The sequence below is a fragment of the Tauraco erythrolophus genome, chromosome 10 (genome assembly GCF_009769465.1).
Source record: "Tauraco erythrolophus isolate bTauEry1 chromosome 10, bTauEry1.pri, whole genome shotgun sequence".
NCBI lineage: Eukaryota > Metazoa > Chordata > Aves > Musophagiformes > Musophagidae > Tauraco > Tauraco erythrolophus.
Window position 1 is genome coordinate 30008852 of NC_141474.1, and position 24905 is coordinate 30033756.

The window sequence follows — 24905 nt, forward strand, 5'->3', positions numbered from 1 at the left end:
TGTCCCAAACAGCTCCCATCTTGCTCACGGGTCCCCAGCCACCTGCCCCAGGAGCTTCCGGGCTGCTGCACCCTGTCCTGATCCCGGGATTTTAAAGGAATGGCAGGCAGGCTCCTGCCTGGTCAGGCAGCCGGGCCAGCGGCAACACTCCTGCCTCTTTTATTTTATTAGGGACATTCAGGCTGGATGATGCCTGAACACGCAACCGGTGCATTTCAGAGGAGACCTCATGCTGATGAGCTTGCATATAGATTCACCGCAGAAAATAATTAGCCGTAATTAAGGGCTTCTGGTTTATGGCTCCAACAATTGTTTAAACAGCAGAGGCCTGTTCAAATTAAGTTCAGGACTCGCCGATAAATATTTCTTTTACTGTGATATGCTTTAGTTTCGAACTCCTGCTCGGAGCAGCCAGCCTGGGCTGGTCAGATCGAGGCCAGAGCTGCTTCTCCTGCGAGGTGGCACAGGAGCCGCACGGCTGGACCGAGCCCCAAAATCACACTCTTTTAGAGCAAAAACCTGTTGGGGGTAAGAAAAGGGAAGAAGGAGAACGGTAGGGAAAAACTGCTGGGAGCTGGAGATGACAAGAGCTGATGAAGACCAAGAAGGTGCCAGCGGTGGGTAGACGGCTCCATGGCGTGACGTGGGCACCAACGCCCGCGGCACGGCCGGATCGGCTGGCATTATGGCTCACTGAGTCGGAGGGGCACTTGGAGGCTCCTCCACGTAGCATCTACCCACGGGGCCATCCCCCGTCCCACCTGCGGCGCTCCCTCCCTGCGGACAACATATGGCACGTCTCACCTCATTAGAGACATAACTAGCAGAAATAATAAGCAAGTTTGGTTCCTCCGCCACCACGCGCTGTTTAAGAGAGCAATCCAACACACAAAATCTAAACTAATCCACCAGAACAAGCTCTTCAGCACCGAGGTTTTTTGGTGTCCCCCCAAAACCCCACTCCCAAAGCCAGGTCCTGCAGCGTGCTCGTGCTCCGCAATGTCAGCCTGGGCGACAGCAACTAGACAAAGTGGAGTTAAATTTGAAAATTAATATTCATATTGAGAGATTTTGGCCGTGAAAAGTGGTGCTGCCAACACAACCGTACGCTGCCCAGGTGCACTCGGAGGGCATCCATACAACTGCAAGGAGCCAGCAAGGGGGAGACCCAGGCTGCTGGGGCAGGATGCAGGAATCATGCCTGGGTGGAAACCTGCAAGCAGCTCTACAACACACACACGGAAAGTTTTGGGTTTTTTTTCCCTTTTCAACTAATACCAGCCTTCCGTTAGAGCTGGCGAAGAGGGAACCCATTGGTATACCACTGTCCACCAAGAGACACCACGCTGTGATGCCATCCCACCACGACAGACCAGGTAAAGGACAAGAGGAGCCCATATGATGGCCTGCACAGGAGCTCTGTCCCCAGCGTGGTGGGGATGTCGTGTGGGCATGCTGGCCCTCAGCCTGGATAGCTTCTGCTCTCCCTCTCCAAGGCAGGTCCTGAAGCCACCTCAAGGTCACCAAATATGGAAAGCCCAGATGTCGCTGCAAATCAGTAAAAGTTCTTCCCCGTTTTCTTCGAGGAAAAGGGATTTTTTTCCTTCATCACTACTTCTTAGAGCAGACAAAACCTCAGAAAGTCCTGGGAGCAAAACCTCAACACTGATCTGCCACCAAAAGGGCATCTTCATACACGTTTGGTGCCTCCCCAGAGGGAGAAGCGAGTAGCACCACCAGCTCCCACCGACAGCAGGGTTTTTCCGAGTATGATCTAGGACCACCGTGGGAAGCACACATGGAAAATGGCCGTATCATAAACCAACTCAACTTTATGACCTGAACATTTTAAGACGTAGCAGGAGCCTTTGTACTGCGGCCGTAACTGCGATATATCAGTCAGCCATCGCTTCCACCGAGATCTAGCGCTCCAGATTTTGCAGCGAACGCTGACTTAAAGACCCATATCAAATACATTATGATACCACTGTTTCCCGTTACCCACGCTGATGATTCAATTAATTTAAAAACGGCAGTGAAATTTAATTTCGCCGTTAACCCTGCAATCCCCGGCAAGTGCCAGCTGGGAAGATGGTAACCACCTGCCCAAGTTTGGGTGGACCGGAGAGGTGGGAGGAGAGCGAAGGGATGAAAGATGAGGAAATATGCACGTGAGCGGAGAAACAGGACAAGGCTGGATCTTTTCTAAGCCCTTTGCAGGGGTAGAAAGCTCAGGGAAGTTTGCAGGAGAGATGGGACAGGGAGCAGATGAGGGGTTGCAGAATAGCACTAGCAAAGGGCTTTATTCCAACAGGCTCCTGTAGAAAAAGTTCGCTCTCTTCCTTCCACCAGCACGGCTCAAATTCACACAGTCCTGCACAACTCCAAAGACAAACATGGTGCAGAGAGCAAAACACAGCGGTGGTCACCCTCGGGAAGGGTAACCACCAGAGCCTGCCTAGGTCTTGTCTCAGATCCATCAGTAGGGCCAAGGGTTAACAGGGATTGTCAAATGGAGCGCGAACTCCATAAAGGCAAGCTGTTCTTTTGGGAGGTGGGGGAAGGTTGCCGTTCAGAGATCCGCAGGGATGGTTTGCACACAGGTTCAGGCCTTGGGTCAAGCATGGCTCGCTCATGGCTTCATCAGGCAGCCCAGCTCAGTGCGGAGGAACAGCACAGAAGGGACACGGCTACCCGACGAGCCTTCCACCTCAACACGCAGCCAGAGAAGAATAGTTAGCCCAAGCAGAGCCCTCCCATCTGCTTTTGTTTTCCAGTCTTCAGTCCCGGGCTCCGCTAAAGCCCCTGAAGTCACCGGGCATCTGTTCTCCTCCACCCATCACAATCTGCCAGCCACCGCCGCTCTGACAGCCATCCATCACGCCGTAATATGCTGACCACGAGACCCAGTGGGACATCATTTTCAAGTCAAATGCAGCAGTTAGCACAAAATAAAGCATCGCCCTGGTTTGGTTGGTTGTTTGGGGTTTTTTTGACGATTCCGCAGCTGCAGAGAGGGACTCAGTATGTAACGAAAGTGGCAGGGGGGGAAGGCACAGGAAAATGGCAATTCTACTCTTCTGAGTCATAACAATTATGACGTTGTGATAAGAAATGTTTTCTATGAATTTTTAAGTACCAGTAATCCTGTTTTGCAATTGTCCCCCGGGAACAAGGCGACAGATTGAATGGGGCTGACAGTTATTTCCATCCTGACGAACGTGGCTCCGACGCGCCGTCTCCTCCCTCCAAACTTCCCAGCCCGGCATTCAGCCCACCGCTCCGGCTCTGGTTGGTTTGGTGCAAGCAAAGCAGAGCTGGCTCAGCTACCAGTACGACTGAGGACACCCCCAATAACCCTACAAAAAACACCCCGCCAGCCCCAAACCCCGAGTGTGCCCATAAAGCAGAGCTGCTCTGCAACAGAACGTGCGGGGAGGAAACGTGCCCGATGAAGCCCCTTTTCCTCGCACATGCAGCTCTCCCCTTGAGAAACTTTCAGCTGCAAGCTATGTATGAGGCAAGTGGAGTATCTTGGTCCCCCCTGGTCCAACCACAGCAAACACTCTCATGGGTCTCAAGAAGATGGGGATCAACAGCGCCGCACGCCAGGGAAGAGCATCACTTGACGTTTCAGTGTTTGAGATTCCAAAATTTCCATCACCACCCGAAAACCCTGCAGATTTATCTCACTGGCACCGAAACGGGTTGTGGGAGAAGGTGGGAAGGGAACGCACTTTTTCGTTGAAGTCTTGTAGACCGGGAACAAAACCTGTTCCTTTTACCTCGTTTGTAAAACGAGCGCCGTCATCAGAATCAGTGCCGAGGAGCGAATTTGTTTTGCAGAGGATCAAATAAATAATAGATGACGAAGGAAAGCTGCCACAGCGAGACTGCTCGGGAGATGCTCTGCTCTACGCAGCCTTTCCCGATATGCTCTTTCTTACAGCTCCCCACGCCGGCACCAGCTCCAGCCCCAGCCCCAGCGATTCTCCTCAAACCTGGGTATCAAGGGGTGCACCAGCCAAAGTGACATGCTCCAGGACATCAGTGCCTTTTGGCTGTCATCTTTGGCAGCCCATATGTACGATGGGGATATGTTTTAACTGCTGGCGGGCAAGGAGAGAGATGCAGGACGTGCTTCTGCAAACCCAAGGCATTGCACGGTACCCGGGGTATGAGCAGCCTGGCACAGAGCAGCATCCGGAGGGAAGCCTGGCTTGTCATCCTCCAACACCAGACATCCTCAGCCTGTCAATAAATCTCCATCCTTTCAATAATATGTTTAAAAAAATAAAAGGAAAACCTAAGTTTCTGCTTCCCTGTGAGCAGTCACCTCGTGCTTCTCCCACCCCTGCCCTGGGACTGCTCTGTACCACCACGCAGCACCCAGCACGAGCAGGGACGACGTCCCGCGCCCACCTACGATGAAGCCTAGGCCTTTAAGCACTATATAGCCAGAAGACATTAAAACCAGCCTGTCAATTTAGACGCAAATTCATTTTAACCCAGACAGAGGGCTTACAAAAGAAGGTGAGCTAGATGCTGTTTGCTCTGCTAAGGCTGTTGTGATTTGGCTCCCAAGCGTTGGATGGGTGTTGGGATGGGTGATGGGGGAGATTTCAGGATGGGTGCTGGGATAGAAGCTTTCACTTTTGGATCAGTTCCTGGCTGAAACCCAGCTCCGTAACGACCAAAAGCCTTTGGGCTGACAGCTGTGTGAGCTGCTGCCATCGCAGAGGTGCAAGCACAGAAGCATGCCCACAACCGCTGCCTCCTCCGCACCTCTTCCCGGCAAGTCCTCCTCAGTGCGATTCCGCTGAGACCGGCATCCTTTGTTTTCCACTTTGTTTTCCTTCCCCGAGCCTGGGCAACTCTCCTCCTCCTCCTCCTTCTCACCACCACCACCACCACCACCGTCACCGCCCCAGGGCCAGGCTGCAGCCCGGCAGGTCCCCGGGGCGGTTTCTCAGAAAGCGTAACCGTTTCTGCAGAAAGTTTGGCAGTTTGGGCCAATGGCAGGGGTTTCTTTAATCAACTCAAATTGCATTTTCTGCAGATAAGTCTCCCACTCTCAGCTGCCAAGAAAAAGCCAGCCGGACGGCAGTGAAAAAAAAAAACAAACCCAACGCTCCCCCCCTTCCACGCAGGCTGCAAAGTCACCGCACAAGCTCGTGGGGTGATTATTTATAGCCTTTCCCTCTACAAAAGCCAAAAATAATTGTTCCAGCCCAATTACCGAATTTCTGAGCGCCCAGCTCGGGGGTAGCCACCGAAGTGCTGTGCCTCGAGCAGCTCACAATTAGCACCCGGTGAGGTGCGATGGCTAACGGCAGCGGGCATCTCCGGAGAGTCGGCGTGCCGTCGGCATGGCAGTGCTTTCCAGATGCCAAGTTTTGGCAAGAAGGACGCATCTTATAAACGTAACCTTCATGGGGCTGAGCTTAGGCTCCATGGAGGGTCCCCAGTAAAGTGCTGGGCTTTACCGAGGTTTCGCTGCAGCCTGTGCTGAAGCCCAGAAAGCCCTGTAAAGGTCCGTCCATACACACCGCCTGGCAACACGCACGCCAAAACGCTGAGTTGGGTTCCTTCCACCCTGTCCTGATGCCCAGCAGGACCAAAAGCCTCCTGCAGCCCCCCACACCACCAGCAAGGCTCAGCGCTGGCTTGGACACCTTCCTCAGTCGTTCCAGCCCTCCCTTGGCTTCCCCATCTCTCTTTACAAGCCCTCCGGTTTTGTTTGGAGACTGTTTTTCTTCTCCCTCGGCTCAACCCACCCACGCTGCCGCTGCCCTTTCTATCGGCATTAAAGGCAGGTGAAGAAGGGGAAAGCACCAGGCACCCACTCCAAGTCCCCTACCTCTGAGCACCTTCCCAAATACTGAAAAAAAATTTACATACACCAAAACCACTGGTGGTGGGGACAAGCCAAAGGGCAATTCAGGGCTGTACGGTTGCCGCGCTTTGCAGTCAGAACTGATCTCCCAGGCTGAGTATCACACGTTTTGGGGATATTCATCTTTTGATAGCCCCATAAAGAACCACCCAACCACCCAGAACCCAGCATGAGCCCCTCCCGGGGCAGGTGAAGAGCCCCCAGCATGGATGCCAAGGACAGGCAGGAACCACTGCTGCCTTGGGAGGGGGAAAGCCCAGGCTGCCTCTGCACCCCGCTTCTGCTGGCTTGACTCATTGGGAGGTCTCAAAAAAATCCCAGTTTTGTAAAGAGCAGGCAAAGCACAATTTCAGAACCCCAGCTGCTCCGGTGGCCCCAGCCGAAGAGCCAGCAGGAACCTGGCTGCAGAAGAGCCTGTGTGGGAACCCAGAGACGCTCCCAAAGCAAACCCACAAATAAACACGTTTCTTTCTTTTCACAGATAGCCTAAAATTTTTCCTTATTAGGGAAGAGAGTTTTCCTTCGGTACTTCCTTCAGGAAGACCAGGATGTGTCGTGCTGAGCTGCTCTCACGACAGCCATCGCCTGAGGTCCCCATGAGATGCACCCTACGCTGCAGAGCACCCAGCTGCCAACACATGCTACCAACTCAGGCAGCTACTGAAGCTGCAAATGCTTAAAAAAAAAATCCAGGTTTTGAGCATCCAAAACCTGCCCATTCCCTTCTGCATAGGCTCATCCCACCCCACGACCATCCTTGCCCTGAGGATGACCTGGGGGGCTCTTCCTCCCAGGCACAGAGCAGGAGGCTGCAGACCCTCCTGGAGATCCACCTCCATAAGACACCTCCAACCAGAACAATCTGGGGCTCAAGTATGGGCTTCAAACCTACCTAGAAGACCACCGATCCCCAGACTGGGGGATATGGGGGGGGACCCCATCTTTACCCCAGCAAGCCTTGTCCCTCCCCACACCTCCCCTTCCCCGCGAGGCTGCGCCGCCTCCAGCCGCTCCCGCGATCCAAGCGGAGCAGATGGCACGCGCAACACTTACGGCTTCGCTTTCCAGCCGCCATCGCAGAGCCGCTTCTCGGCAGGGCGGAGGCGGGGGGGGAGACGGGTGGGTTTGGGTTTTTGGTGGGTTTTTTTTTTTATTTTCCCTGGGAGTTTTGATTTTCTTTAAAAAAATCCCATGTATAATCCTACGCTTGAGACCCAGGAGCCCCTGGCAGGCAGAGCGCAGCGCTCTGCGGATGGACAGTGCGTGCCAGATGATCGGCAGTTTGTCCGTCTGTCCATCCCTGGGGAATCAGCCGACTGCCCAAAATCCCCATTGAGAGGGACAAATCCTGGAAAGCCTCATAAAGCAGAGATGGGGGGAAAAAAAAGGGATGAAGCAATCAGAAAAAGGACTTTCTAGGGATTTTGCTGGATTCCCTCCCTTTGGATGGCTCCTCCCCTGCTCGCCAAGGGGCCGTTTCCACCTCTGCCACCCCAACAGGGTGAGCAGGGGGTCACAGAAGCATACCCCAAGCAGAGGAGATCCAGAGGGAAAGCCGAGCTGTGTTTTTGCTTCCTGGGACATCGATCCTCCCGTCTCCGCTGGCTAAGATGGAACAAGGGAGATGTTGTCCCACCTGGGGCGATGACGGGGGGCATTTGGGGTACCAGACCTGGCCGGGTCCGATGCTGCAGCACACTATGGTCCTCTCGTCGTACACCAATGGCTCAAAACAGGTTTTTGCTTCCTGGTGGAAGCAAACACCTTCGAACGGGGCTGGGAAACGATAAATCTGGGCATCGCAGACACACCAGATTGCTTTCAGCAGCCGCGCTCTGCGCAGAGCTCGGCGATAAGTAACAAAAAGTCTGTGCTTTGCGCCGCTGATTCCTTGTCTGGGGATGCATAAAACCTGGGAGATGACAGATCGGCACCTCAATCCAAGAGCATCCCCGCACTCGCTCTGCCGGAGAGGCGGATAAACAAAGGCAGCTCTCCTGGCGTCCGCAGGCAGCTGCCACCGCCGCCGTGCGATAGCAGGAGGGGAGAAAAAAACAAAAACAAAAGAGGTCCGCACCACTGGGATCCACGGGAATGGGATGCTCCCAGCACTATCCCAGCCCCTTTATTCCGTTGGTACCCACAGGGAGCTTGGCCCTGGCCCCTCGCACACCTCCCTTCCCCGAGGGTCTCCCTGCCCAGCCGCCGGGGCTGGACGCCAAGGGCAGTGCCATGCACCGTAACCACTCGGCATCGCACGGCGAGGAAGGAAACGTCCTGGTTTTGGGCACAGAGCGTGGCTTGGCCATCCCAGCAAAGAGCTCAACGATGATTTGGACCAGGCTGCGGCAGTTTTATGCCGACGGGTGCCACAGGGTGCGACGGATGCTCATCCGAATCCCAGGCGGACGATGCAGGCAGAAGAGTTTGAACACCCGGAGATTCGGTGAGGTCAAATATTTGGCAGGGAAGTTTTCTGATGTGGTTTCTTAATTTAGATGGCCTCACCGCTGGCAAGGAGCGGTGGGCACTCACCAATGCTTCGCACGGGGTAGTCATGACAGCAAGGGAAAAAGGAATGAGTGTGCTCACTTTGTTGGGAAATTCCAACTTGAGGATGTCGCCAAGTAAAAAAAAAAAAAAAAAGAAGAAAAAGGCCATTGCTCTGGCATCAAAATGCCCAGATCTTGGTCCATCCATAGGTGGGCACGTGTTGGTGGTGCTCACCTGACCTCCTGAGCTCAGAGCAATCTAAAGCAGCCAGAATAACGCCACTTCCCTGCTCCCAAACCCATCCTCCTTCCCCAAAAACGCTCGCCGGATCCACGCGCCTCATCTCCATCACCTTTTCCTACCACTGCAGATTCAGACTCGCCTCTTCCTGCCCCACCAGTTTGTTGCTTGAGCCCCAGCTCCTCGTGTGAAATCCCCACGGCTGGGCTTCACCCCCAAAATCTGGGTTTTGGAAGTGCCAAGGAGAGCATCTCCAGCTCTCGAGGGACACATGGATTCTTTCACCAGGCCACCGTGGCAAATCCTTCAGAAGGAGGGAAGGCAAGGCAGGAAACCATCTTTCCAACCAAAAGTAGAATAATTAGTCCCTGGGCTGCGGGAAGCCCTCTCTCCCCTCCCCGGGCACCAGCTCCCAGGACCCACCAGCACCTAGGGAGGGGATCATGCTGCCGGCCCCCCACCCTGGGGGGCTTTGCCGAGGAATGCCGGGGGCGGCAACGGGGGGAGCAGCCACGGCGGCGGCGCTGGGAAGGGAACCAGCTGGAGAGCCGCAGCCTCATGAAATAATGAAATGCCAAACCAACCCCTGCATCTTCCACAGTCTCTCAGGTCACCTACCAGATTAGGAGGCCTGTTGCTAAGGCAACCATATCTTGCAAGTGCTAGCTGAACTTCCCCATCGTTTTTAACCCTTTAAGGAGCCAAAAAAGAAAAAAAAAAAAGGAAGAAACAAAAAGAAATATATATAAAAAATAAAATAAAAGAGTAAAGCCGATGATGCAATCCGTGGGAGAGTGGTGGAGGCAAAGGGGGGGGGTGGCTGGGAAAGGGAAATAAAAGAAAAGGCGCCCCAGCAGCCGCCTCCCGGGCGATGCACGCCGCGCTGGCTCCCTTCCAGGCGGCTAATAAAATTATTCGGCATCCGCACACGCACGCGAGACCCGGCAAACTTTCGATGCGCCTGGCACGGCAGCGGGAGGGGAGGGGAAAAAAAAAAAAGGCAACAAAAACCCAACAAAACTCAGGTTATACGTACAAAACGGGGGCAAACAAAGCCAAAATGGAACTTTTTTGGTTTTCCTCTTTTTCTTTCTTTTTTTTGAAATACAAGCCCTCATGGCCTCACAGACGCCGGGCAAGCCCCACCACCGTGGCAAGCAGCCGGCAGGCCAGCGCTGCACAGGAGGGGACAGATGGCCAGCGCTGCGCCCGGCAGCGACGTCAGGATGGAGGTGACGGGCGCCCGGGGCCACCCTGCCAGTTTTGCTGCAACCGAGGGCCAGGAGCATCTACAATGGGGATGTGTGGCTTGTGCTCCATGACAATACAATAAAAATAAAAAAAAAAAAACAACAACCCCCCTCCTCACCCAGGGACCATGTTCCAGTGGGGTGATGGGGACCACGGTCCCCTCCTCTGGGAGGATAAAAGTCCATTTTGAATGCACGCAAGCAAGGAGCCCCAAATATTGCAGCTTTCTGGGATAACGGGGAGGCCTGCGAGCAATAAGGGAAAAAGAAAAAAAAAAATGAGCAAGGCGATGCACAGGCAGCACAAGGGGAAAAAAAGGAAAAAGAAAAAGAAGGGAGGGAGAAAGAGGCATGGAAACGAGGAGAAAATGTGGAGCAGCATAAATCAGGTGCGCGGGGGGAGCGGAGCACGTGCTGCGTTCCAACCGTGCGGGCAGCACACGCAGCCAGCTCCTGCCCAACGGGGTCAGGACCGGGAAGCAAACTGGCCTCGTGTCCCGGGGAAAGGGGCTCCCACACCCTCCCCGGGTGCTAATTTGGCATGGGGTATGGGCTCCGCCACTCAACACACCATCATTGTTCCCTCCATCAAAATCTCGAGGAAGAAAAAGTCTCCGCTGGCATCGGTGCAAAAGATGCTGGATGGCAAAAATTTAGGGGATCCTCCTTTCTGCATTTCTCTTCCCACCCTTGGGTCAGGGTGGGGACAGCAAATGCGACAATTCCTGCGGAATTCCTCTCAAAGGAGGGTAGTGAGATGGGAACTTGCTCCCAAAGCCGCCTTCTTCCCACCAGCCCACTCCAAAATCATCATAGAGAAGTGCAAGAGTCCACGCACACCCAGTCCCGTTTGCTTTGGGGCTGTAGTGAGACAGGCTCGCGATCGGGCCGCCACACCAAGGGGCTGCTGGCACTGCCACCTGCTCCGGTCCTGCCCTCCGACCTCACCCCTGTGCTGGCACCCCTGCACCTTGTCAATTGGCTGGCGGGAAAACTTAACTAGTCACATCCATCAACCCCAAACATCCATAACCAGCCAAATTTACAGCCAGAAATAAAGAGGAGTGACCTTCGCGGTGTTGAAAGACAGTTGGGTTCTTGTATTACAACGACGGGGACAGGCAAAATTCATTATCTCTAATAGCCGTCCTTATAACCAGATCAAACACAAAGGCAGTGATTCCATATTCCCTGACCGACCAGCGTCCCCATCCCAAGTGGAGCGGAGCTCCCCTCTGCTCGCATAAACCCCATCGTTGCAAATTCAGTTGACGTTTATGCACGTGGTGATCTCCATCCCTCCTCCCTGGGAAAGACAATACCCCAGGCAGGGGACACCCAGTTGGTATCACATCCCTCCTGGTCCTTCCCCGGGCAGCACCGGGGACAAGCACAGCTCCCCTGCGAGCACCCTGGAGGGTACCGGCGGTGAGCTCCCCGCCACGCCAGGGATGCTGCGGTGGTACCCGGAGCCAGTGCTGCAGAGGATGCAAAGGAAAATCATCTGGTTTCCAGCATGCAACCAGATTCCAACCCTCCAGAAATAATCATCGTCACGTCCTGGTACACGTACGTTCCCGGACACGAGGGCTTTTGTCCTGAAGACACAGCCAAGGCTTTCACCTCTGGCTGCGAGATGCACGCAGTGCCAATCACCGGCCAGGGAGCGAGAGCCTGTTATTTTCATCAGAGGATGTTCTCTGTGGGGACCTTCAGCTGCCAGCCAGCAGAAACAAGCCACCGGAGAAAACTTGAGCCTCCTAATGGCTTTTTCTTTACCAGCCCCGGCCCTGGCAGCGGCACGATAGCGGCTCCTTCTCCAGAAGATGAGCACCAGCGGGGCCAGCTGTTTTCTCCCATGTTCAGCAGCAACAAGTCCAACTGCTCGAAAAACACTTAAGGAGGAGGGGGAAAGCTTCAAATGGACCAGGCGGATGGTGCACCGCGCTGGAGCAACAGTAAAAGTTAAAATTAATTAGCTGGCAGGATGACAAAGAAGCCATTGTGCAGCACGGTGGAGCAATCCAAGTACAAAGGCTTTATATAAGTCATGTTGAAAACTTCTTGATGACTGCAGGTAAGGACGGACAAGCTGTCAGGACGTGCCACAACACCCTGAAGGGCTCTGGGACAAGCAAGTAAACGTGTTTTTAACGACGAAACTGAGCCCTGGGAGCCCCAGCTTGGACCTTCTCTCCAGAGGAGACAGGCAAAGGCATGAAGCACCTGGGTGTTATCAGCACTGCGATGCCCAGGATAAAATAAAACCAGCTAGTTTGGGTTTTTCCATGGAAAATTGCGCTTGAGCTGGGCTGAAGATGCCCATGTGCAAGGCGGACCAGCATTTGCCTCCCTGTGAGCTCCCATCTCCATCCCCAGCCATATCCCACCGAGCACATCCCTGCCAAAAGCTCCCCGATGTGACCAAGCGCTCTGGAGCAAGGCCACCTCTACCTCAAACCAGACCCCAACGGGATCTTACGAAATCAGACCTACCTCCTGGTTCACACCTCACAGAGAAACACCCCAAGGGTCTCCATCCCCAAGAGGCAGACCCAAGTTCTGCACCTTGGGGAGGAACATGCCCCCTCCCAGAGCTGCAGGAGAGGGGCGAGGGGGGCTGAAGCTGTGATGGAGAGTCATCCCAATGCTGCTACTAGCCCTGACCCCCCCCACCTTCACCACCCCTCCCCACCCACAGGCAGATGGCTGGTGGTGCAGGGGGAGGCCTGGTGTGATTTACACCCCACCAGCTGCACAGCTCTTCTGCGGAAAGGGGCCGAGGGGGAGGGAAGCCCCTCTCCCTCCTCCTCCTCGCCACAAGCATCACTCCCGGGCACAGGGATACAGGGGCTCGAGCAATGCCTGCACCCCACAGACTGCCCTTAACCCAATGGGGCTCCCCCCAAAACCAGGGACGAGCACCCAGCAAGGGCCAGACCGAGCAGGAGGGAAAGGAAGACGCTCCGCCGGGCTTTGGCAGGGGAGCAGAGCCGAGTGCGATGCTGCAGCCTTATCTTCCACCCCCCCCCCAAGCAGGGCACGCTGCAAGGAAGCACCCTGCCCCCTTCTCCGGCATGCGCTGCCTTTTTTTTTTCCACTTAAAAAAAGGCAAAAAACCCAAACCCAACAAACTCGAGCTCCCAGCTCCTCCCCAGCCCAGAAGCTGAGCTGCAAGGCACAGCTCAGGGCAGAGCCGGGCACCACTGGCTGATCGCGGGGGTGACGCAGGGGCTTTCCCCCTGCTTTACGATTGCCAGAAATGAATAAATAAGCAAAGCTGAGGCTTGGGACACCCTCGCAGGAGGTCCCTTTTGGGAGGAAGGGGATGCCAGGCAGCCGCTCGCCTTGGCAGGCACCCATCGGTGCTGGACCAGGCGCAACGGCAACCACACGGGTGGGAGGAGGGCACAGGATAAAACCCGTGTCAGGTAAGAGGAACTGGCTCTGGGCTGGTGTGCCTGCTGGGAACACCACAGGATGCCAGTGCCCCAGCCGCAGCGGGCAGGTCACCCTCACTGGCAAGGCAGAGCCACTGCCATGTGTCCTCCGCTTCGGCTTGTAGCCAAAAAAAAAAATCCCAATTATAGGTGCGAGCTCAGCCCTGTGAGGTTGGAAGAAACCAGCCCAAATCCAAGGAAAACAAGAGGGGAAAAACCCCCTCCTCAAAGGCTGTTTGAGGCAGGCAGGAGGGGTGGTGAGAGCTCATTTTCACTACAGAAAGCCACCGCACCCCAGGAGGAGAGGCGCCAGATCAAATGTTCAAGGGTTGATGCAGAAACATTAAGAAAAAAAAAATTAAAAAGAAAACGTTAGCTTAAGACACAGCCAGAGGTCTTCCTTTGGACTTTATCTGGAGGCAGCAGGCTGCAGTGGCACTGCTTCACACACGGACGGACAGACGGACCCCGCAGCCCCCTGCCCAGTCAGGGAAGGCAGAGGTGGACATCACCTTGCTAAAAGCCACTGGTCATGGTGGCAATGGCCATGGAGGAGGAAGACTAAAGCAGGCGGGAGAGCACTCGACGGCCAGGTGTGAAGAACTGCTCTGCCCCAACCATGCACCAAATACACAGGCACACGCACCCATATCTACCTATATCCATAAGCGCTTCTTAATTCTGCATACTGCACGGCTATAATTGCATATATATACACACATGTATATATTTTGCTTAATTCTGATGTCAGCCTCCATGCATGCAGTATTAAAGTCAGGCAGGAGAACGGGCATTTCTCCTCCCCCCAAAAAAACCCACAAACCATTTAAATGCACAAATCTGAGACAAAAGAAAAGCTGATCTTAAGGCAGAGGGGGCTGCACCCCATGCATGTCCAAACCTTACCCAAAGCCCACTCGGGTGCCCTTCTCTCCCCGGCCAGGCACAAGGGATGGCCGTCACTGCCGCAGGATGCGGGGACAGGGGCAAGGCGGTGGCAGTGGGTGGGTGGGGGGCAGCCAGGTCCCACCACATGTGGGAAGCAGCACCCACAGCACCTGCCCTGTATTTTGGAAACCCTCCCCTCCCCTCCTTGACTGCACAGCTGTAGCTTTGAACTCAGCTCCTGGCACTTGTGGCCACGAGCAGGAGTTTTGAGAGAAAAAAAAAAAAAAGAAAAAAAATCCCCAAAGCAAGGCAGAGGCGAGGTATTTGTTTACTCGCAAAGAGCTGGTTTCGCTGCTCCCCACCAGCCCGGAGGAAAGAGCTGCTTCCGCCCCCACCCCGAGCCCCCTGGCCATGGCGGAGGGTCCTTCCCTTGGGGCTCTGCAGGGTCAGGACTTGGAGGGAGAAGCTGCTGGGAAATAAGGTGGGGGACGTGCTGGTGGACTGAGCGGAATCTCAGCAGGACTTCCATAACCCGCCCCACGAGCAGGATGCTGCGATGCTCATGGGGGTACAGCCCGCTCCGCGGTCCCTGCAGATGGACCCTCACCATCAGCCAGGCTGGGATGCACCAGAGGCGCATGAGCTTCTCCAGGTGCTGTGTCTCTCCCTCTGCCATCCCCCTCTCTCTCTTTACATGGATCTCAAGGGAAAATCAGGACCGAATGCTGCTGCAGCAGCTCCCCCAGCCCCTCTCTAGAGCCCCCTCCCCATCAGCGAGGTGCTGGGTGCCATTTCGGTGGTGCCAGTTCTGCCGCACGGGTGTGTGCGGTGAAAGAGGAGAAAAAGCCAGAACCCCTCACCCGCTCCCCAGGACTGGCTCTGGCAGCTGTTTCCAATAGATCCAGCGATGGCTTTACAAGAGAAAAATAGGGAACAAAAGGTAGGAGAAAATCCAAGTTTCCAAGGTAAGGAAGGAAATGATCAGGAGAACAGGAAAGCCTCACTCGTACCCAATACATGGTGTCCTGACCTAACGAACCTCCCCGCTGCCCGCCGCAACGGGATGGGGAGCCCCCCCAGGCCCCTCACCGCCAGCCGGCCTCCCCGGCACGGCACACAGCGGCTTGCGGCCCCTCACCCTCTTTGTTCCTCCAGAGGGACCCCGGAAAGCAGGGGAGGGCAGGGCTGCGAGCTTTGTGCTCACCCGGAGCTGAGCATCTGCCGGGGGGCGGCCGCTCCCCCAGCCGCAAGCCCACGGCGGGTCCCCTCGCCGGCCTCACCGCGCTCGCCCACGTGGCCGCGGCTTCGCCGGGGCAAACAATGGGATGGCGCGGGCTGCCGCGCTCGCCACGCAAGGCCTTCCTCCTCCTCCTCTCTGCCCGCTTCGCCTGCCACCGGGAGCTGGCCTCCCTCAAACACTGGGGGGGGGAGGGTTTAAAAAAAAAAAAAAAAAATACAAACAATCCAAAGAAAATAAAGACTCAAATCTGCCTTGTTGCTGCACACCGGTTCGCGCAAGGCACTGGCACACCGCCCCGAGACGGGTGACGGCAGAGCTGGGCAGCACCCAGGCAGCACCCAGGCACCCACCCCAGCACCCAGGGGTGCAGGGGGTCCCCAACTGTGGCACAAAACCCACCTGCCCTCCCAGGGAAGAAATCCTCCCACCTCACCCCCAGCTTTTCAGGAGAAATCCCTCCTGGATCAGAGCTGGAGAAACTTTGCATCCTCACACCATCCGTTGATGTAAAAGCCATCCCCTGCGTTACTTTTGCGGAGGCACTCGGGGTGGGGTGGAGGGTGGGGGGGAAACGTCTGTTTCCATTTGAAACTGTCAAAATTAGCATTCAGTAATTAAAAATCACACCCTTTCTCTTAATAACCTAACCAGCATGATACAATCAGGTTGTGCCAACTCTTTAATCTAATTGACTAATTACAGATTTTAATTTAGTCAGTTACTGAACAACTGTTGACAATTTGTTTTCATTAGGGACAGAACAGGATAAATATTTAGGCTCCCCAGTCAAAGACTAAGACATAAGCTCTGGGCTCTGACCAGTTTCGCACCGGCAGCTTCTCCATCAGCATCACCTATGGAAAGGTGCCGCTCCGAAACACCCCGGCCAGGCAGCGGGAAGCAGAGGTCGCTCCATCGCGACAGCCAATATCATTTAAAATACAAAATTAAACTAATCCAGCTTTCCACGGTGCTCCAGGAAAAGCAGGGTCTAAGGGACTCTCGAGCTTGCAGGTGGGATGGGTACACCAGTACCTGAAACTGGGAGGGAAGGCTGAACCCAGCACACTGCTGGGAGGGAATTTCTGTATTTATCTTTTTTTTTTTTTTTTCCCCTCTTTCTAAAGTGATGTGGAGTTTTGCAGCTGCTCCTGGCAGCCTGCCACTCCCGAAGGAAACTCCTCTCTCCGGTTACCTACTGGGGAACCCTGTCCCTGCAGAGCAGAGCTGGATGGAGCCCAGACAGAGCACGGTCCCGCATGGAGACAGGACGGAGCTGCGCATGCTGCTAGCTGAGACCTGTGCCCAGCACGCCGGTGATGCCCAGGGGGCTCCCAGGGACCACATAAAGCTGTTCCCAACCCCAGTTCCTGCTTTGTGCCAAATCTGTCCCAAAAACACCTGCTTTTCTAGTCAACACGTTTCTAATACACTGGCTGCAAAGGGCACATTGCAGAGGCATTCACGGACCACCACCATCCCCATCACAGAGGCACTCATGGACCTCCACCACCATGTGCACAGAGGCACTTATGGACCTCCACTACCACCACACATGCTGGTCCCACACCCACCCCACACAGCCATGGGTGCTTGGAGCAAGTCTCACAGCCTTTGCTGGTCCCGAAGCAAGACGATAGCTCAGCACAGGAGAGATGATAGTCACACCGAACCCGTCGTTCATGCAGAGCATCTCCTCCCAGGAGGGGCCCCACGTGGCCATCTCGCCTGCCAAGGTGCCACACCATGAGGTGGCCACATGGACACCAGGGACCAGAAGATGCTGTGACAACAGGGATATGACCCCCTGCAGCCCAAGGATGCCCAGGGAGTGCTGCCAGGACAGGGTGCCCGTTCTGCAGCCAGTCAGAGCGTGACAGGCAGATCCAGCAGAAAAGGACCATTTCCCACACCTCATCTCCAAAACGCGGCTAGCAGGGCACTTACAGGGAGGGAGACAGCTGTGTTTGGAGTTCACACTCCAGTGCCTGGGTGACACTCCCAGCCCACCCTGCCAACAGGCCAAAACTCTTCCAAGCCCCCTGGGTTTCTCCTCGTTCCTCACTGAGCAAAGTCTTGCACGCTAACGCCAGCAAGCCTGGATGCTACGTCCATCCATCTCCAGGGGCTTCAGAAACCCCCTCACGGAAATATCAACGCAACGGGAACTGTTTCAGATGATGGGGAAAAAGGAGGAGCCCTGGCTGTCCCCAACCAGGATAGGAGGGCCAATCTTTTGGTGTGCTTGTGGCCAAGCACACCAGCTTTTTCCCAGACCAACCACCTCCCCCTTCAGCAGCAGCCACCCCCACTGCAGCAGAGTATTCTTCCAGACCCACGTCAGAAAGAACTGCAGCAGCTTTGCAAAGTTAAAAAAAGAAATAAATAAGAAATCAATGCTTTGCTCTAATGACAAGGTGAAGCCACTGCTCCCTAGATCATGCACTGCAAGGAAAGCATCATTTCAAATGCTCCCAAGTGTGGGTCCTTCTCAGTGGGGAGCAGAGGAGGGGAAGGATGAAGTCAAAAGTCTTTGGCAGCCAAAGGTTACCTGGATTTTTCTCTCCTGCACATTGACGCTCCAAGCTGGCCGTGCAGGCAGAGCAATCCCGCAAAAAGTACGTAGCAACAGTTAACTAGATTTAAGTTCATTTTCTGTAGCTCGAGGCCAAAATCGACTGAAGTGGTTCTGGTGATCAAGTTTTCTGCAATTCCCCTTTCTATGTATTAGCTCTTTGACAGAAATTCACTGCGGTATTTAAACTGGCAGTCATCACCGCTAACTCAAATTGTATTGGCTTTCACGGCGTTGAAATGCTCAACTGCGACCAGCCATCGGCCAATTCCCAGATAACGCGGCGGCTGAAATCCCCTGTCATGCCGAGCAATCCCGTTGCGAGCTTGCCGGCTCCCGGAGCACACGGGAGAGCACCGTAACACCGGCACGCTCACCGCGGGGCTTTACTCAGTGGAGGAGCCCAAACTGATGGCTATGGGTTGAGTTTGAGGAGTCAATGGGTGCTCATGGTGCTGTTAACTTGGATAAACTCCTTTGACAGAGCGGGAGAGGCTGATTAATTACCCTCCGACCAACATAACTTGTTAATGCAACTAATGAACTTGCAGCTGTGCCAGAGACGTAAAGAAAGAGAAGCACGGCGTTCCTCCTGCCTGCACCCGGTGAATCCCTGCTCCCACCACCCCTCTCCCAACAAGCACCTTTCTACAGAGTCCCAGCAGCCTTTCGTCCTGGCTTAGGAAAAAAAAACTCGGGGGAAAGGTAAAAAGCAATATTCCTCAACCCTGGTGATAACCCATGTCTTTCAAGGGTCCCCCCAAAAAGAGGGACGGGATTTCTACTTTTCTTTTTGATCTCGCTAAAAGGAATTTAATATTAAAAACTGGAGGGGTAGATCAGCGATTTGTCCTGCTGCTCCTAATAGTTTTCATACGGTTATGCTGGGAAATGAAGTAGAAATGATGCAGCATGCAAATTCCACCGTTAGCACCCCGCTAACGAGGTGCACCGCTCCCCTTCCAAAAAGCGTGCCGCCCAGGCGAGCACCCCTCTGGCACCGGCTATGGGAGGGTGGCGTGCCAAATGGTGGCTGGCCCAGCACCACCACGCTGCTCCCGGAGCATCCCCCGGTTTCATCCTTAGAGCTGCAGAGTAAATACATCATTTTTGGGTAAATAAACACCGTATTTTGGGCAAACCTCTGAGCTGGCTGTGCAGAGGTTGCCTATTGTTGGCCAAGTGTAAACATGACGCTCCACCAATCTGGGTCAAGGATTACACCGGAATATTTTTAACCGTAACCAGCATACGAAGCGATTCATGACTCACTGGTCCAACACCATTTGGGGCTCATACCCCACTTTAGCTGCCATACACCAGCTGATGGGTTACGAAGTCTGGCACTTGATAAAAATCTGCATTTCGGCTCCGGCGCCCATCAGCGAGGCCAGCCACCGCGCTCACCAGTACCAGCAGCCTGACCCACCACGTAGGCTGGTGAGAAACAAGGCGCTATTCTTCACGCTCCCTCAGTTATCATTCGGTTCTTTGGTCAATATTTAAGTTTTGGCCGGGTAGGTCCCTCGCCCTGTAAAGTACACGCTGTGCCAGGAAAACACCGCTCCTCGGAGAGGGACTGTGCCGTGAGCATCTGTCACCAGCCGTGCCAGGGAGGAGAAGCACAAACCTCGTTTTGAGGCCAAAATGTGCTGCAGAAACCAAACCAGTGCCACCAAGCCAAGACACAGGGGAGTGAAAATCTTCTTAAGAGTCTTTGTGGTAAAACCCGAAAGGTAAATCACTTGGGGCTCTTACAAAACCGTGTTACACCGAGAATTAAAAACAATCAGGATTGTGTCTATTTACTGTAAGCTTAAAGTAACGTGTATTAAAGAAGTTTATGCGAATCATCTAATGCACTCAGGCCTATTGTTCGAATTATTACCAAGCTAAAAAAAGATTAATTTCTCTAAATACACTAAATCCTTAGACACGATGAGGAGACTGCAGTGAACAGAGCATTACCACGTCTGGGTTGCTAATGTCATCTTCACCTGCGGCTTTGCTGCCAGAAGATCTATCTTTGCCTTGCTCCTACCAGGCCTGCCATCCCAACTGGGCTCCAAAAAAGTCAGAATTTGGCCCGAAACATGCAGGAAGCAAGCGGCTGCCCCCACCGAGCAGAGCACCGGTGGATATGCCACCAGTCGTCAGCTCTGACCCTCAGTTCAGAAGTTCACCATCTCAATCCGACCCAGTAAAAACAAGCGATGCAGAGAGCAGCCATGGGGAGAGATAGGCAGATGGACAAACCCCCAACTAGCAAACACCCAAACCCACTCCGGCCATGTTCCGTCAGGACAGACATCTTTCCACCCCAGGCAGAGAGAGGAGGCAGCTCAGCAGCCCACCAAGGCTCCCCAGCAGCCCAGTGTTGCCCGTGCCCCGGGGCAACCGCTGAATCCAGCGCCAGCATGCTGGAGCGCCACAGAGGCCCCCCGAGACGCTCGCCTGGCACCACTCGCCGGCAAACCCTCGCTCATCCCAACCCAGGCATGTCGAGGCAACAAGAAACTCAGGAAGGGAGGAAAAATGGTTTCCATACTATAGGCTCCCCGGAGCAAACAAAACCAGCTCCTGCTACAGGGTTTAAACTCACTTGACTGGGGTCCAAGCCCGCAGCCAGGTGACTAATCCTTTGATGCAAATTCCTCCCGACGCAGAGGACGCGGGCGATGCACGCAGGACAGGAGCAGGCAGCCCACCCATCGCCCACCAGAGCCACCACACCACGTGCCCTCACCGAGAGGCGTTTTTTGGGGAGGCACTTCAGCCCCAGCATCATCATCCCCAGGTCACGCCAACAGCTCCTTGAAGAACAACTCAAGCCACTGACAGACAAGATGCAACCAGTCAACCAAGGCGGGGGTCCGCAACACCACCTTCCATGAGCAAACACCTCCACCTTGCTGGTCTCAAGGGAGGACTCAAGACAACCAAAGCAGCTCCCAGCCTTGCCAAAGGCAGGGAGATAATCACTGGGGCGTTCAACGGCATTTTGGGGAATCCCTCCCCTCCTCCCCACCTCGATCCAACCCCTGCCCACCCCGCGAGGTGTCCTCAGCACGCAGTATCTCACCATCGCAGTATCTCACCATCGACCCTCTAGTAAATGCTTTGTTGTGCATCGCTATGCAAAACTGCTGAATTCTACCAGTAGCCTAGATGCCTTTAAGTGCTTAAGATAAGTATCTGAGCTAATTTACATAATTGCAACATTATGAAATACTGTTCAGTCAAATCAGAACATCGTTGGTTAACAAAAAAAAAAAAACCACCCAAAAAAAAAAAAGAAACAACACATGCTTTTGCCAGTGGGTTACGTTGGCACTCGGTACGCCGGAGAAGCCAGAGCTCCCCAACGCTGTAATTACCGCGAGGATTAGAAACTTGTTACTCACGTAGTCATGAAAGGCTTTCGCTTCACTCGAATGCTCACAAGTGTCTCGCCTTTCGGGAGCTGCGCAGTAAAGGTCCCAAAACACGCTGCGTGGCGGAGAAAGTCAGGAGAAGAAACAGTTACTCACGGGCGCTCGGTGCACTGTGACGGCGGGTCACTGGGATGGGGCAGGGGACACCGAGGCAAGCGGCTTCCCACCCCGTCGGGCTCACGGTTGGGGCAGGGGCCTCAGCCGGACCCGGCTGTGCATCCCAGCCTGATGCGCCTCGGGAAGCGCCTGACCTGGCACTGCCGCCCCCAGGACGGGTGACATGGGTGCTTTAGGAGGGAAAAGCAGCCCTTGAGGGTGACAACTGCGGTACTCCAGGTACCCCAGCCCTCGCAGCACCGCTGTCACCTCGCCCTGCCTCCCCCCGCCCGGTGCCCCGCAAGGGCCCCGCCACGACCCGGTCCCTCCGGCAGTCCCCGGCGGCTTTCCGGCCCCCCTCACCGCCGCCCGGCCGCTGAGCGCTGCCAGGCGGGAGGCCTGCCCGCCAGCCCGCCGCCTCCGAGCCTGCTGCCCGGCTCCCGTGGGGCCGCGGGTGGCTCCGCCGCGCCTCGACGCCCCGCGGGGAGCGGGAGCGAGGAGCCGGGGCGGTTTGGGGCTCGGCGCGCCGCTGCTGACTCACGCCATCGCCGAGGCTTTACCCCGTGGGGCCACGCTCCGCCGGTGCAGCACCACCCCCCCACCCCGGGACTGCCGGGCAGCCTGGCCGCTCCCACCCGCGACGGGGCAGCCGTGGGGCGCTCCCGCCCGCCCGGACGGTTCCCCCCTACTCCCCCTCCGCCACTTACCACCACCAGGAGTGCAGGAAGCCGGGGGGCTCGCCCAGAGTGATGTTCTTCTCCCACCGGATCTGCGGGCGAGAGGAAGGCAGGGGTGGGGGTGGTCACGAGTGGGCGTGGGCCCCCACGCGCGGCGACCCCCCGGCGCCGCCGCCGCCCCGCGCAAGATGGAGGGCGGGCGTGCGTGCGGCGGCGCACAAAGGGCGCGGGGGGCGGCGGGGCTCACCTCGGACAGGAAGGTCTGCGCCGACTTCTGCGCGCCGACGTGCAGCAGGTACTCGTAGACGTACAGCGCCAGCCTGCAACAGCCGAGCGGCGGGTCGGCGGCGGGGGGAAAGGAGGTGGAGCCCCCCCCCGCCTCACCCCGCACAAAGCCGCCCCGCCGCCGCCGCCGCCGCCCCGCTCCCTCCCGCTCCTCCCGCCGCCGCGCTTACTTCTCCCGCGCCTGCCCGTCCGAGGGCACCGCCGAGCCCTTCCCTTTGGCGAACATGGTCCGCGCCGAGGAGGGAGGGCGGCCGTCGCCGCCGCCGCCGCCGGGAGCCGCTCTGCCCGCCGCTGAAGGAGCGCCGGGGGCTGTCAGAGCGCCGGCCGCCGCCGCGCCCCCATCGCCCCGCACCCGCCGCCGCTCGCTGCGCCCGCCGCGCCGCTGGCCGCGCACCCGAACGTGGCCGCGCCGGGCACCGCCTCCCCCCCCACCCCCCCCGCGCCGACGGGCGCTCGCTCCCGCCAATCACCGGCGAGCAAAGGCGGGGCCGACCCGCGCCACGCCCACCTCCGGAGGCGGCGGGCGGCCTCCCGCGGCGGGGAAGGAGGGAGGGAGAGCGGCGACGCGCGGTCCTAGCGTCCCGCCATGCTCAGCCCGCCGGCGGCGCGGCTCCTCCAGCGCGGCGCGGCGCCATGGCCCTTTAAGGCGCTGGGCCGCGGCGCGCAGCGCCCGCTGATTGGTCGGCGCCGCGGAGACCTCGAAAGGGGGGGGCCTTGAAACCGCCCGCCGGGCGGCGAAGGGGAGGAGGGGGCAGCGCGTCGGTGCGCCCGGGCGGGCGCAGCCTCTGCCCGCGGCGCCGGGCGGGACGCGCCGGGGACGGGCCGGAGGCGGTGGGAGGCGGGGGCTCGGCCCCCGCCTCCCACCGCCTCCGGCCCGTCCCCGGCGGGTCCCGCCCGGCGCCGCGCAGGGGGGGGAAAGCCGCCTCCATGGGGCCGGGGAGGGTGGTGCTCTGTCCTGGAGGAGGGTGGGGGAGTCCCGTCCTTGCCGCCATGCCGAGATCCCTAAGAGTGGGCTATGAGGAGCCCTGTTGCCACTCAGCGATGGCCTGCTGCGCTTCAGCCGCCCCAGGGCACCGCTGCTTTGGGAGGGGGAGATCTGCGCCCCTCGCCCCACCGACAGCCTTTCCTATGGGAACGCAGGAGCCCACCAAAGTGACCCTAATCGGGGCTCCTGGTGACAGTTTCCACCGGAACAGATGTTGGAGCAGCACAAAAAGGCTTCAAAGAGCTTTTCCCCCCTTGCCCCGGCCTCACCTCTACCTCCAAAACGAGTCGCTGAACAAAAAACGGCGGAGGTGGAGGCTGCGCGCCGAGTAAGGGTTACGCGATTAGTTACCGATCGTTAAAACCGGGAGGTTGCGGGCATCCAGCCTCATCCTGGCAAACGCCTGAGGAGTTTGAGCGAGGCTCCATGTGCCCGGCGACCCTCCTGCGAGGGCAGGGAGGTTTGGGGCGGTGGTGCGGAGAGCTGCGGGGCGTAGGAGGAACTCCTCCGGCGGCAGGTAGTGCCGCTGCGCCCGTGGGAATATTCACGGCCATCGGGACCTGCCTGAGCAGGGCAAAACTCGCTTGAAAGCAAGGTTTACAACGAGCAGGGGGAAAAAAAAAAATCTGCTTGCAATGCGGTAGGTCGAAAAGGATCAAAACTTGAAGGCGTCTGAGATCCTGTCTCGGAGGAGGGCGCGTAACCTGGTGCTCTACCCAGGTTTTGCTTTGTAGGGTGGAGGCCGGGGTGATGGCGGAGACGACGAGACGGGCGTTAGGGGCTCTGCTCCGTGCACGCCTCTGCAGCAGAGACCGGAGGGCCAGGCCAGACACATCCCAGACTTTGTGTCTCCTGAGCCTTGGTGTCCTTCTGCTGCTCCAAAGAGCTCCAAAATAACCAGGATCCTCCCCTGGGACTGAGGCTATGGGACAAATTTGACCCTCTGACAGCACGTGAGGTGTTCACTAAATATCCCCAGTTAAAAATAATACCCTCGTATTCTGTCCCCTCTGTGTGGAGGTGGAAAGCAGGAATACCACTGGTGTGATCGGCACCGCGCCCTCGGCAGCAAAAGGGCCTCTCCGTGCCCGGAATATCACCCTGCCCTGCTCCTGTTCATCAAGTTTATTTTCTTATAACTCCTTGATTTTCTGGGACAAGTGCGAACACAAAACCCAGCCCCTCCTCTCCCCGGCCCCTGAGGTTGTTTGGGATGTGAAGCAAGTCCAGGGAAACGCGATGGGCACTGGGATCGGTGCCTTCGGCGGTCTGACTGTAGGTCTGCAGCCAGGAGGGGAGGATGTCTCCGAGATGCTCAGAGGACAGAGCAGCCTGTGGGGGCCGGGAAGCCAGCTCGGCTCTCCCTCCTCTCCTCCGGACCAGCTCGAGCTCTCGGCTGTTGCAAG

General features: G+C 56.6%; 1 protein-coding gene across 30 annotated transcripts in view; it reads right to left on the bottom strand.

Moving 5' to 3' along the window:
- Positions 1 to 22765, bottom strand: part of SSBP3 (single stranded DNA binding protein 3) — a 56007-nt gene extending 33242 nt beyond the window's left edge. For 27 of the 30 annotated variants that reach the window (XM_086617441.1, XM_086617465.1, XM_086617463.1 and 24 more), the window contains exons 1-4: positions 22685 to 22765; positions 22477 to 22549; positions 22260 to 22321; positions 21427 to 21511 (exon numbers count right to left, since the gene is read on the bottom strand). In XM_086617441.1, the coding sequence (XP_086473567.1) occupies positions 21427 to 21511; positions 22260 to 22321; positions 22477 to 22549; positions 22685 to 22740 (276 nt within the window). In that variant the 5' untranslated portion in view covers positions 22741 to 22765. The remainder of the gene's footprint in view (positions 1 to 21426; positions 21512 to 22259; positions 22322 to 22476; positions 22550 to 22684) is intronic. The other 3 variants (XM_086617473.1, XM_086617464.1, XM_086617452.1) reach the window with 2 other exon arrangements.
- Between the last annotated feature and the right edge of the window lie 2140 nt (positions 22766 to 24905).